We start from the raw sequence: 14,749 nt of genomic DNA on the forward strand, positions 1-14,749 counted from the left end.
ATATCATGTTGCTTTCACACAATTAATTGCACAGTTCTGAGACTATGTTCAAGTTGTTTGTGAAATGAGTGGGATTATAATACCAGGAGGATAATTGACTCTTGCTACTGTAAAGTGTTAATAGTTCAATTATGGTAATTTCCTTTTCTAACAAATTCCACCTGTTGAAGCCTTCATGACTTGAGCCCCCAGAAGTAGGCAGTGAGATCCAAGATACAGAGAATTTATATCCTGTTTTAATTGCAACCAGTCTGAAAGAACTTCAATGAAATTGAGGAGAATTTTATCCTTGTGATAGAAAGAGCTTCCTTAAAAAGAATTAGTCAAATTTCATCTGCTGTTTTTGTTTCAGATATCATGTGTCTAATCTCACAGATGGTTGTTGGAGCCCTGTAAGGCCAACTGTTTTCTTCACAAGCAAAATGGACGGTACGATTGATGCCTGGGATTTGTCATTTAAACACAGTGAAGCAACACTTAGTGTTAAGGTACATGTACTCCTCAATTTAAGGAAGAGTTTCATTCCTGGAAATGTTTTTTTAAGCAAAAATTCAAATTGAAAGTATTAGGAATAACAGTCCCAATGTAAAATTTTCAGAGCTCAAGAATTATAGTCAAAAGAAATCTAAACACACAAAAACACCTAAAATAGTTAAAATATCATTTTATTTACAGTTGAGTCTTAATTTAAGACGAAAAGGCATACAAGATATAAACCAAATGAAATATCTAAAATGCTAAGAATTCTTGTATGGATGGATACCAAGAGAATGTTTCCTCTGTTCAAGAATCTAGAACTAGGGGTCGCTGTTTCTGAATAAAATATTGCCCATTTAAGACAGAGATAAGGTAAAACAGGTGTTCTATCTTTGGAACTTTCCTCAAAGGCTGCCTAAAGAAATTTTTTTTTGAGAAGGATTCTTAATAAATGACAAGAGTGAAAGATTAAGTAAGATATAGAGTTGAAGCTGCATTAAGATTCACCATGATCTTACTGAATGGCAGTGGCTTTGTTAATTAAAAAAAGAAAACAAATCCTTAGAAAGAGGTAACATAGGATCAGAAAATATAGAATCATTGTAGATATAGTTAAGAAACTGCAAGAGTAGAAAGACCAGTTGGGAGTTATATACAGGCCCCAAACAGTAGGTGGGCTGTGGGAACTAAAAAAGGCATGTTAAAAGGGCAGTGTTACAATGTTACTGAAATCATGGGGGATTTTAGTATGTAGGTAGATTGGGAAAATCAGTTTGGTACTGAATCCCAAGGGAAGGCGTTTGTAGTATGACTCTTTAGAGCAACTTGTGATTGAGCCCACTAGGGAAAAGACAATTCTGGATTGGGTATTGTGTAATGAACGAAATTTTCTGAGGGAGCATAGGTAAAGGAACCCTTAAGAGGCAGTGATCATAATATGATCTAATTCACCCTGAAGTTTGCAAGGGAGTAGCTAAAATCAGACATCACAGTGGAGTAAAGGAAACTACAGAGGCATGAGAGAAGAGCTGGCTGAAGTTGATTGAAAGGGGATACTAGAAGGGATGGTAGTTGAACAACAGTGGCTGGAGTTTCTGGCAGCAATTTGGAAGGCGCAGGATAGATACATCCCACAGAAGGGAGGATGAGGGAACTGTAGCTGACAAGGGAATTCCAGGACAGCAGAAGAGCAAAATAGAGGACAACTAATACAGCAAAAATTTGTAGGAAGCTAGAAGATTGGGAAGTTTTTCAAAACAGAAGGAAACTAAAATAGCAATAAGAAAAGATTAAGTATAATGGTAAGCTAGCAAATAATATCAAAGAGGATACCAAAAGTTTTTTTTTCAGATATATAAAGAATAAAAGAGACCTCTGGACAGGTACTCTCACTGCTACAGTCAGAAGTTTCCACCCGCCTCAAAAGGGCAACAATTATACCAGTGCCCAAGAAGAGCAGAGTGAGCTGCCTTCTTGACTATCATCCAGCAGCACTGGTGATGAAGTGCTTTGAAAGGTTGGTTACAGCTGGGATTAACTCCTGCCTCAGCAAGATCCTATCACAATGGGTCTATGGTGAAACGCGACCTCACTGGCTCTCCATGCGACCTTGGATCACCTGGACAATACAATTACCTATGTCAGGATGCTGTCTATTGACTACAGCTCAGCATTTAACACCATCATTCCTACAATTCTGATCGAAAAGCTCCACAACCTGGCCTCTGTACTTCCCTCTGCAACTGGATCCTTGATTTGCTAATCATTTACCACCATTTGTGCAGATTGGAAATAAAATCTCCACCTGACAGTCAACACTGGCTCACTGTGCATAGCCCACTGTTGTACTCGCTCTACACCCATGGCTGTGTGACTAGGCTTAGCTCAAATGCCATCTATAGATTTGCTGATAATACTACCATTGTTGGCAGAATCTCAGATGGTGACGAGAAGGCATACAGTAGCAAGATATACCACCTAGTTGAGTGGTGTCACAGCAACAACCTTACACTCAAAGTCAGTAAGACCAAAGAACTAGAGTTCAGAAAGAGTAAGGGAACACACAGCAGTCCTCATAGATGGATCAGAAGTGGAGAAAGTGAGCAGTTGCAAGTTCCTTGTTGTTAATACCTCTGAGGGCCTCACCTGGACCCAACATATCGATGCAGCCATATAGAAGGCAAGGCAGCAGCTGAATTTAAGTAGGAGTTTTAAGGAGGTTTGGTAATTCACCAAACAGGCCGACGCGGACGAGATGACGTGGTGGTATCGCTGGCTGTGCCGGATGGCGGCCGTGATCGGTGGGGTGTGTGAGTACTGGGCCTGCTTGTCGGGCGGAACGGTAATCCGGTAGCGGTACCAGAGACCGGGTGTCTGGCCAGGAGCGAGGTGTTTCTGCGGCTCTGAATGGGCTGGTCCAGCGGTACCATAGAGAGCATTCTGACAGGCTGCATCACTTTCTGGTATGTGGAAGAGGAGGCTACTATGCAAGATCAAAGTAAGCTGCAGAGAGTTGTAAAATTATTCAGCTCCATTACAGGCACTAGCCTCTGTAGTATCCAGGACATCTTTAAGGAGTGATACCTCAAAAAGGCAATGCCCATCATTAAGGACCCTCATCACCTAGGACACACCCTCTTCTCGTTGCTACCATCAGGAATGAGTTACAGAAGCCTGAAGTAAACAGCATCCTGATATAGGTAATTGTGTTGTCCAGATGATCCAAGGCTGCATGGAGAGCCAATGAGATAGTGTCCACCGTAGACCTATTGTGGTGATAGGATCTTGCTGTCCTTGATTAGTATGAGCGTCAACAGTTATGGGGAAAAGGGCAGGGGCATGGGGTTGAGATGAATAAATCAGCCATGATTGAATGGCAGAGCAGATATGATGGATACCTGAATGGTCGAATTCTGTTCAAATATCTTATGGTTTTATAGAAGGTCACAGGTGGCCTGCCCCTATTCCTAATTCTGACTTTCATTTTTAAGTACTAATATGGCTTTGCACATTGGAGAGGTGAGACACGATGGTAGTGAATGTGAAGTTTAGTGCATTTTGTGTCGTTCATGGCAAGGGATTTTCTTAATTACCTGGCAAAGTGGTTTGCACCGTTTTCTGTAACAAGAAAAGTGTTCTTGTGAGTGAAGACCCTAATGATAAATTTAATTTTCAGAATTGTATATGGATAAATGCTTTGATAAGTGAACCTTTGAACCTTTAAAAATTATTTTGCTTTTAAGTTTATTCATAATGAAGCAGCAATTTGGGGCCCCAAGGGTATCTCTTTTGATGATGGCCCCTCATGTAACTAGGACTTAACTTTTTAGTATGTTCTTATTTTGAAGATAGTTACTTTTGGTCACTGCAATGCTGCATAAGATTCAACAAAAAACCTCTTAATTTGGTTCATTGTCTTATGATTCCACTCTTTGCAATTCTGAAGTAACTCGTCACATTTTGCAGCCGTGCCACAAAGTCCAATTAAGCTTGATCATTAAAAAAAAAGTACACTGCATACTCAATCCTGTAACTGCAGGAAGTGTGATGAAACTAGCATGGTTTGCATCACTGAACAACCTTTTGCTGTGGAATGCTAAGATTAGTCAGGGGTAATCTGCTGTAAAGAGGCTATGTCTTCAAAAATGTCTATACTTGAATTGACTTTTATTTCTGAAATTTTCACCCATAACTTGCTAACACAAAACATATTCTAGGTTAGGCCAGGTGACAAAAGGTGAAAATTTCAGAGATGAATAATCCACAATTTTTCTCATTATTATATTGGGTAAGGAGTCTTGTCAAGAGCTCTGTAAGTAAATTAATTTCCCAGTTAATGCACAGAACAAGATTCATGTATTTTTGTTGAGAATGGGACTTCTCAATTCCTTTTTCAAAAGTTCTTCCATCTCATATTTGGAATGTCATTGAATGATTCGCTCTCCAGTCGTTTAGCTGTGGGTGGAAAAACCTGACAAGTGCTTGGAATTTGTTAGAAATTATAATTCAGATCATAAGTTCAGAATAGAAAAAAAAGTGTGAATCTGAATGCCAGCTACTATTTGCATTACAGAATTAAAATATTATATTCTAATTGAAGAAATAAAATGAATATTCAACTATTCTTGTCTTGCTAATATTTGGGCTCACTCATCCAACTTTTCAAAGATGTGAAAATTGATTTCTAGTATTTTGAAATAAGTTTTTAGTTCACTTTAATAATTTTTATTTATTTTTATTCAGAAAAAAGTAAGATTTACAGAGTGCAACACATAGTGAACTTGCTATGAAGATACTCATCTGTCATTATAGCCAGCTTTAAATAAGTGTTCTTGTTTCAATTGGTGTTTGTCATCATCTTATTAGCCATGTGTCCACCGCCCTAAGCATTCATTCCCTACATCATGAGTGACCATGTTTGCTGAGTTCATCATCTAGAAGATATGCTGTAGTAATTCACCCAAGTATCGTCTCAAACTCATGACCTCTAATGACTGGGAGAAACAAAAAGTCAGCTTTGTATTCCCTTCCAAACCGCACATCTTTGACTCTTGACTTGAAAATACATGACCCTAACTCTAGCCCTTTATCACTGGATGAATTGTCTGATACTCCTTATCAATAATGCTGGGGAAAGACTGTACTGGTTCAAGAATACCACTCCCCAGCACTATCTAAAGAGCAAGCAGGGGCATAAAGTTCTGTCTTTTGCAGATAAGACAGATTTAATGCTTGTCATTGGTGCAGGGTGGCAGAGGATTGAAATTCAAACAGTGCTTTTTGTTGAACTACTGCAATGAGTAAAGTTTTACCATCAAGATTACAGGTTTAATTGAAATGGGGAGTTTATGAACAGAGTACATTTTCTTCTGCACTAGTGTAAAGGTTGAACATCCCTTATTGGTAATGCTTGGGGCCAGAAGTGATTCTGATTTTGGAATATTTGTATCTATATGTTGAGATACCCAAGGGATGGGACTCAAGTCTAAATACAAAATTCATTTACATTACATATGCAGCTGGTGAGAAGCTCACGGAGTGAATAGTCCACAGTTGGAGCACAGTCTGACATGATGGAGCTGGGTCCTCCACAGACTGTTGGGAGTTGAATGACAACCCTCCACAGTGTTTATTACTGGGGTCTATTGCCATGATTAGCTTTGTATCTGCCAATAATATCAAACTATTGCCTGTTGCACAGGAACTAAGGCAAGGGGGTAGTTATATATATCATATTTTTAAAAGTTTTGTGCGTGAAACAATTACCTTCAATTTTCAGTTTATGATAGATCTTTGCTTGTTTCATGATCAGCATACCGTTAAGTGGCATTTGTGCACTCCAATGCTGATGAACCACTCTTTTAATACATGATCAAGGTCCTCATATTTTGCTTCATGCAGTGTTTTTCTATTTCGATTAACTTCTGTTCATTACATGTGTGAAATCTCTTCTCAGAACTGTCTGTGGTGCTCAGAGACCTGCGCATCATCTGGGAACCTTTCCAGCACCATGTGGAATTTTCCATTTGTAGCAAAGTGTCAGTACTCAAAAACTATTTGGACTTAAGAGATTTTGGAATTTCGGAAAAGGGATATTCAACCTGTATAAACCAGAATGTTTTGCTCATATTGAAATGTGTATAAATGTGTTACTGGTTAAAAGCAACAATCTGTTTTCCCCATTATTCTGAATTTTGACATTTTTTCTATATATTTCTTTCCCATATCCCCCTCCCCAACTCCATCTCTCCTAACCCAATCAGGTGTGTGATGATCCTCTGTACAGTTTGCGTATCCAAGACAATGGACAATTCTTTGCCTGTGGTTCTCACCAGGGAGCAACAACCTTGCTTGAGTTTTCACCCAGTTTCTATGCTTATATGAAACAGGAAAAAACAATTGCAAGTGCAGTAAGTGTTCCGTTCTCGTCTTATGATCCTTTTTGTGGTCAGCTTGCAATAAAAACATTAAGTAAAACTACCTCACAAAAGAACACACTTCATTTCTAAAGAAAGTGAAGCTATAGGTATAAAGTCAAATTAAATAATTACAACAAAATTTATGGTTACTTAGTGAAGTTTTGCTTAATGCATTCGACTGAAATACCCAGCCAAAGTGCTAAAATTGAACACTTATGATGAGACTGTCAATTGTCAGTTCTTTTGGAGTTTTTCCACAGTCTGCTTTGATGTGTCTGAATGTCCTTTTCAAATTACTTAGTCTATAATCAAACAAATTTTAGTATTTTCAAATGTTGATCTGACTTAGCTAACTACAGTTAGAATGTCCCATATAGGTTCAGTTCCAATCAACTTCATCTTTGAATCTGGCAGTATATTCCATCAGAGGTAAAATGACCAAATACTGTTTCAAATGTTCCATTGAATACTTTTGTTTTCCATTTCTCCAGTATTTATAGATATTATATGGTTGGGAGGTATCTATTAGCTTCAAGCAAAGTGAAATATGTGGAAGCTTGACCATTCACTTACCCCTCCATGTCAGCCTTGGATCTTAACACTAACTTTGCACAGTGTTTATTGTAAGTGCTGTATGAGGATTGCCTTTTCCATGTGTAATGTTACATTTTTAGATGTTTGAGAGGGAGACAAAGCGGGAGAAGATTCTAGAATCACGCCAGCGTGAGATGCGGGCAAGAGAACGTGCTAAATCAGAGCAAGAAAAGGTAGTGGAACAGCAAGCTGAAGATGAGGAGGATACAATTGAATTCAAAATTGCAAAAGCTGAGAGTACGTTCTTTGAAACTATTGCCCAAGAAAAAGGCAGATTTGAAATGGAGAAAGTTGATGACACCAAGGTAGGAAAAGAATTTGTTTTCACTTTGGAAATGATGGTATTAAGCTCCATAAATTTACATATAAAACTTTTGAACAGTTCTACTTGATGAATATTTTCACTGTGATTTCATAAATGTTCGAATACTAACTAATCAGGATCAAGCTTTTAATTCAAATGTGGAAAGGCAAACTTAATTTAAGTGTAAATTTACATTTTGTTAGAGATACACAGTACAGCAACAGACTGTTCTGGCCCAATGTGCCTACTCCACCCATTTACATCCATGTGACCAATTCACCTACTAACCTGATATCATGGTTGGTTTGAGCAGGGTTTTTGCATCATTATGTGAATATTCATCATTTAAAAGGAAGAATGCAGCCAGTTATTCATCCCTTATGTGTGTTGTGTATTGTCATCATCACTTTGAACTGATGCCAATCTTCATGAAGTGCTTTGAAACACTTGGTAATGGTACAATCAAAAGCCCCATTCCTACCACACAACAGAACTGCTCTACAACAGATGCCATAATGCCTATCATGCACTTGGTCCTGACACACTTAGAAAACAAGGATACTTGTGTCAGAATGCTGTTCCTACATTTTAGTTCTGCATTCAACATTATTGTCCCACAGACGTTGATGACTACTCCTCAGTCTAAATACAGCATTGTGTAACTAACTTGCTGTTTGACTTTCTAACCAACTGACATCAGTTACCTATATGTTGTATTTTATAGGATTGCTTTATATTTCTTGTGGATCTTTTTGACTTTTTAATGCTGCATCGGATCCAGAGAAACAATAATTATATTCTCCTTTACAATCATGCACTGAAGACTGACAATAAACAACCTTGAATCTTAATTCTGCATTAAATCTAAAACTTATGTGATAGTATCTTTGTTTATGCTGTATATGGTAAAAGTGTGTAGTAATGTTTAGACAGGTGTTAAACCTAAATAAACAGACTTAGCTAATTATCCCAGCACCGGCTGTTGAACATTTTCCTACCAGTAGTCTACTTCTGCAATTCTGAAAATAAAGTATATTGTACCTTTTAAAATAAAAAAAGTTACAATTCATGGGCTCATCCCTGGCATATTGGGAGTTTTGATCTGCTAAATCAACTAGAATTTTTAGATTTCAGTCAAATTTCCTACCTTGTTGGAAAATTTTAGATGAGGTTTACACCATTGTATCTTGTATTAAATTGGAATGTTGCCAATTTTTAAGGGCTCAAACTGTATTAAAATTAATTTGCAGTAATATGTTTACCACAGAACTAAAAAAAAGCACACAAATAATATGTCCTGAGGCTATGTTTCATTTGTAAAACTTTCCAAACTAGTAGATGCTAGGAGAGCAGCTGCCTCAAAGCTACACTTTAGATTCTGTCGTCCAATGTTATTTATGTAGAATTTGCATGTTTCCCTGTGACCATGTAGGATTACCTTGCATGCTCTGCTTTCCTCCCACATCCTAAAGATATACAGATCGAAAAATGATTGGCCAACGTAAATTGTTCCATGTGAGTGAGTAGTAGCATTTTGTAATGTTGCTGGGAATGTGGAGAAAATAAAATGAGATTGATGCACATTGTTACTTGATGGTTGGCATGGACTTGGTGTTCTGAAGGGCCATTTCCATACTCTATGGCGTATTGTTATGGCCAAACTCAACCTCTGGAAATGTGTATCGGAGATCAATAGTTTTTGTAGTCTGAACCAAACTGACAGACATATTGAAAAAGGATCCAGCAGCAGTTGACAAAAGAGGCAGCAATTGATATATTTTTTAGCTTGACCATGATAGTTTCTATGATGACAATTCCTGCAAGTGTGGGGTCATTCATTTGTTGAGAGCCAAGAAAGCAAGATAATTTACTAAGAATGGTACGATATGGAAAAAAGCAAAAAAAAAACCAGGAATGCACGACCACATGTCCTTGATTGTAATTGGATAAGTGGATTTAAGAAATCAAACAAGCTTTTTCTTTATTGGTGGAAGGCATTGAACATAAAAATGGAAGATGATGCTGGAATTAAATAAAGTGCTCAGGATAAGATGCTTGGTATATTTGTTTTAGTTTTTTTTTGTTTTATCTGCTAGGAATCAATGTCAGAGGATGATGAAGAAGATGAGGTGAGAATAGTCATATATTTTGTTCAAATTTTAACAAAATCAGAATGAAAATATCAGCAGTTTTGTGGGTTAATTTTAAATTCTTTGTACAGGGTTTAGAATCTAATTATTAAGCACAATATTTAGCTCTTTGAAGACTCTATGAGGCCAAAGCATAATTTTGAAATCCTTAAAAGAAAAATTAATTCCAAATAGAGAGTTTATATAAAAGCTTGTATAGTCTATGTTCCAAAACTGTATTTTAGAGATGCTACTATGATTTTTGTTTTCTTGTTACTGTACATTTCAATAAGTACTGAGAGTGATTTTTTTTTTTTGTAGCTGGACAATTTTTGATCTGAAAGTTCAACCAGCCTGCAGTACCAGCTACATCATTTAGATCTTTTTCATTATTAACAGAGTAAACAGCATTTAGAGTCTCACTATCTTGAAAGTAAATATTATCTATTTTCATATTACATTGAATGTATTCATATTATTGATTCTGCAGATATTTTTAAAATAAAAGAACTAATCTGTAGTTAATTGTTTCTTTCTCAATATTATTGTGAAATATTTGTAGAAAAGCAGCATTGTCAACTTTGTTACCAAACAAATTTCCTAATATTCTTGACTAAAATTTGTAGGGTGTGTGTCTGAGGTCTTAGTAGATGCCCCCATCTTAGACCTATTTATTTTTTTCTCCCTCAGATTTTCATTGTTACTAAAGGACATCATAGAATAATAGAACACTACAGCACAGAAACAGGCCATTTAGTACATGTGGAACTATTATTCACAAACAGTCTTAATAGGAGGCGGCCATCACTTCCCCGGCTATAGGTTGACTCATTATAATAGAGCCTTATGACTGAAGATAAGAATGACCTTCTATAGTGCTCTTTGGAGCAGAGCAGTTATCTTAGTCTATTACTGAAAGTGCTTTTCTGTTCAGCCAAGGGGGCATGCAGAGTGTGAGAAACATTATCCAGAATTGCCAGGATTTTCCGTAGGGTTCTTTGTTCTATCACAGCCTCCAGTTTGACTCCTATAACAGAGCCAGCCTTTCTAATCCTTTTTTTTTGAGCTTACTGGCATCACCCATGTTGATGCTGTTGCCCCAGCACACCACCAGATAGAAGATTGTACTAGTGACAATGGACTGGTTGAACATGTGAAGGAGAGGCCTGCACACTACAAGAGACCTCTGTCTCCTCAGGAAGTCGAGGCAACTCTGGGCCTTCTTGTACATTGCCTCTGTGTTGGCACTCCACTTTGCCTTACTAATGTTGAGCTAGCTGCCAATGATTTAACTTGCACCATTTGATAAAGTCCTCCAACAGGGGCATTCATCCCCCTGTCCTGCCTTTATACACCCAACTATTGCTGAGTCATCAGATAATTTCTGCAGAGGACATGACTCAGTGTTGTATCTAAAGTCCAAGATATGCAGGGTAAACAGGAAGGGAGCCAGTACAGTCCCTTGTGGAGCCCCAGTGCTGCTTATAGCCACGTCTGACACACAGCTCTGAAGCCACATAAATTGTGGTCTGCCAGTCAAGTAGTCCATTATCCAGGATACAATGGAAGTGCCAATCTGCATTAAATGGAGCTTTTCACCCAGCAATGAGGGCTATACAGTATCGAAGGCACCTGAGAAATCAAAAAACATGATCCCCACAGTGCTGCCTTGCTTATCTAAATGGGAGTGTAGTGTAGGCCTCCATTAGTCTCGATAGACCATGGATTTGTACCTTGGAAAGTTTCCAGGACGGAAGTCTGGGCAAGGTTTTTTTTTTAAATGGAAGACTGGCAGTTGCCCAAGCTGCAAGTCTCCCCTCTCCATGCCACCAATGTTGTCCAAGGGAAGGGCATTAGAAATAGGAGTAGGCTCTGTTCAACAGGTAGATGACAACATTGTCAATTCCAATTTGCTCCTGGTAGGCAATGCAGAAGATCAAGGGCTGACCTGACCGGAAGTTGGAGGTGAGCCAGGACAAGCCTCTCTCGGGTCTTCATGACGTTTGAGGTCAGGGCCACTGTTTGGTAGTCATTCAAGACTGTCAGTTAGCCCTTCTTGGGTACTGGAATCACACACAATGTTTCCCACACAGTCATCAGCCTTTCCAGGCTGAGACTCAGATTGAAAATGCACTGGAGAACTCCACACAGCTGCTCAGCACACTCCTTCAGGACATTGAGGTTCATGCCAGCCGATCCCAATGCATTGCCATGTTTTTGTTTCCCTGGAGCCCTTCTCGCCTGCTCAGTAGTGAAGGTGAGTCTGTGATGATTGCGGAGTTGGTGAGAGATGAAGATCGGGATGATAGCAGTTGGTATGTGGAGGTATGGATGGCAGGTGTAGGGCAAGAAAGGGATGCAGATAGTGGCACTCTGTGTACTCTGCATTGGCTGTGAATTTTTCCCTCCTTCTCCTGGTGGTCATCCAGTTACCTGGCTCCTGCATTCTAGAGGTGATTACTTCCCTGTAGCTCCTTATTCTTCTGTATGAGTTGAAGGTCATCGAGTTGCAGCTCCAGTTCCTTAACACATTCTCCGAGGAGCTGCTACTCAGCGCACCTGTGATTATCTGGGAAACTGGAGGTCTCCCAGCCTTCCCACATCCCACACAGAGTACAGAACACAGCCCAGAGCCATTCTTACTTATATACTATGTCCTAATAGATATGGAATGAACAAATAAGGACACAGAGAGAATTTACAAGACAATCTACTTCAGCCAAACCTGATCTCGCGTGATGAGCCAAAACATTGGCGCACTCCAAATGAATGACTGTTCTGCTTGCACTTCAATTATTCTTATTGGCCCTTTCTAATGAATCCTGCTTGCTAATTGGTGATTGATTGCTCCTCAAATCAGAAAAACTGCTGCAAAACTCTGCCTTCAAAATCTCAATTGCTGCCCTCATTAAAAAGTAGCTCTTTTCACGCACCCCTGGTGTGGATTATCCACCTCAGAGAAAACTGGCTCGAAGCTCTGCTTTTTAAATGTTGAACACAGACCTGACTAAAAGGTAGCTCCTTTTACACACTGCTTGCTGATTGGCCACTCCTCAAATCAGAAAAACTGCCACTAAACACACACAAAATGCTGGTGGAACAAAGCAGGCCAAGCAGCATCTATAAGGAGATGCACTGTCGACGTTTCAGGCTGAGACCCTTCGTCAGGGTCTCTAAATCTGCCACTAAATCTCAATTGCCACTCAGATGAAAAATTGCTCTTTTCATGCACCCCTTGTGTGGATTGTCCAACTCAGATAAAACTCTAACTCAAGTCCCAGCAACATCCTTGAAATGTTTCAGTCATATTAATATCCTTACAGAAAGGTTTGCAAGTGCTGCCCTAAGGTTGTTGGGGGGGGGGGGGTTTAAACTAGAGTACAAGGGGATGGAAACTTGAAATGCAGTACATGGAGTGGCTATAAGAAAAAATATTGTAAAGCCTACATCCAAAGGTTGAGCATTGTGGGAATAATGTCCTGAATTGTGTCAATTTCAATCCAAGGAGTATTGTAAGGTGAATGAGCTTAAAGCATGGATCAGCACATGAATATATGTTGTCTCCTTGACCGTGATATTTTAATTCCTTCAGTGAGCTGTGATGTGGTATGTTATTGAATGCCTTCTGGAAATAGTGCATCTATAGCTTATCCCTTACCCACAACAATGTTACTGCTAAAAACAAACTAAATGTTCATTCAGATGTCCACTGCATCACTCTGATGGCTACACAGGGCCTGGTATAGTTCATTACCTCCAGAGGCACCTGAGAGACATTCAAACCTGCTATTGGGCCGAATGGCCTAATTCTGCTCCTATGGCTTATGGTCTAGTTTTCAGATGTCACCACTGTTGTGGGCTGTATCAAAGGTGGTGATGAATCAGCATACAGGAGGGAGACTGAAAATTTGGCTCAGTGGTGTAATAACAACAACCTCTCACTCAATGTCAATAAGACCAAGGAAATGACGGTAGATTTCAGGAGAGGGAAACGAGAGGTCCATGAGCCAGTACTCAGAGGATCAGAGGTGGACAAGGTAAGTAACTTTAAATATTTGGTTGTCACTATCTCAGAGGAACTGTCCTGGACCCATCAAGTAAATATAATTCCAAAAAAAGAACAACAGCACTTCTACTTCCTCAGGAATCTGCAGATTCAGCACATCATCAAAAACCTTGGCAAACTTCTGTAGATATGTGGTGAAAAGTGAGCTAACTGGTTGCATTACGGCCTGCTGTGGGAACACCAAATCCTTGGAGCATAAAATCCTACAAAAGGTAGTGGATTCAGCCCAGTACATCATGGGTAAAACCCTCCCAACCATTGAGCACACCTACATGAAACATTGCTGTAGAAAAGCAGCATCCATCATCAAAGATCCTCACCACCCAGGCTATGCTCTTTTCTCACTGCTGCTATCAGGTAGAAGGTGCCTGAGGGCTCACACCACCAGGTTCAAGAACAGTTACTACCCTCAACCATCAGGCTCTTGAACAAAAGGGGACAGCTACACTCATTTAAGGACACTCTTGTTATTCCTTGCTCATTATTTATTGCTATTTACTTATTATCTGCACTTGCATAGTTTTTTTACAGTTCCTGATGCTTACGGTTTACAGATCCTGTTCACAGTTCCTGTTCTATAGATTTACTAAGTATGCCTGTAGAAAAAGAATCTCAGGGTTGTATGTGATGACACGCATGTACTCTGATAATAAATTTGAACTTTTTTCTTATCAGCAAGCTACCTGTTGAAAGAGGTCTTTTATATTGGCCGACAACACACACAAAATGCTGGTGGAACACAGCAGGCCAGGCAGCATCTATAAGGAGAAGCACTGTCGACGTTTTGGGCTGAGACCCTTTGTCAGGACCGAAACTTCGACAGTGCTTCTCCTTATAGATGCCGCCTGGCCTGCTGTGTTCCACCAGCATTTTGTGTGTGATGTTGTTTGAATTTCCAGCATCTGCAGATTTCCTCGTGTTTGCTTTTTATATTGGCCGTATTCTCTTGAAGTTGCTTTGAGGACCTCCTGAAGAGGTGGCGTCTCAAGAAGGTGGCACCCTTTATTAAAGGTCCTTACCATCTGGGACATTCCCTCTTTTCATTACTACCATTAGTGAGGAGGTACCGGTGCCTGAAGACACACACTGAATGATTCAGGAACACCTCTCCCTTCTGTCATCAGATTTCTGAAAAATCCACAAACACTACCTCAGTATTCTTTTTTTTTGCATCATTTATTTTTGTAATTTCAAGTATTTTATGACTTTGTACTTTATGTATTTTGTGGTACTGCTGCCACAAAACAACACATTTTACATC

At 39.2% G+C, this 14,749-nt stretch overlaps 1 protein-coding gene across 3 annotated transcripts in view; it reads left to right on the top strand.

The window, feature by feature from the left end:
- dnai2b (dynein, axonemal, intermediate chain 2b) overlaps nucleotides 1-9,947 on the top strand; it is a 39,899-nt gene extending 29,952 nt beyond the window's left edge. For 2 of the 3 annotated variants that reach the window (XM_059948565.1, XM_059948566.1), the window contains exons 10-13: nucleotides 353-488; nucleotides 6,240-6,386; nucleotides 7,070-7,294; nucleotides 8,018-9,382. In XM_059948565.1, coding sequence (XP_059804548.1) covers nucleotides 353-488; nucleotides 6,240-6,386; nucleotides 7,070-7,294; nucleotides 8,018-8,137 — 628 coding nt within the window. In that variant the 3' untranslated portion in view covers nucleotides 8,138-9,382. The other variant, XM_059948567.1, reaches the window with a different exon arrangement.
- Nucleotides 9,948-14,749: the final 4,802 nt, after the last annotated feature.

The sequence above is a fragment of the Hypanus sabinus genome, chromosome 23 (assembly GCF_030144855.1).
Source record: "Hypanus sabinus isolate sHypSab1 chromosome 23, sHypSab1.hap1, whole genome shotgun sequence".
NCBI lineage: Eukaryota > Metazoa > Chordata > Chondrichthyes > Myliobatiformes > Dasyatidae > Hypanus > Hypanus sabinus.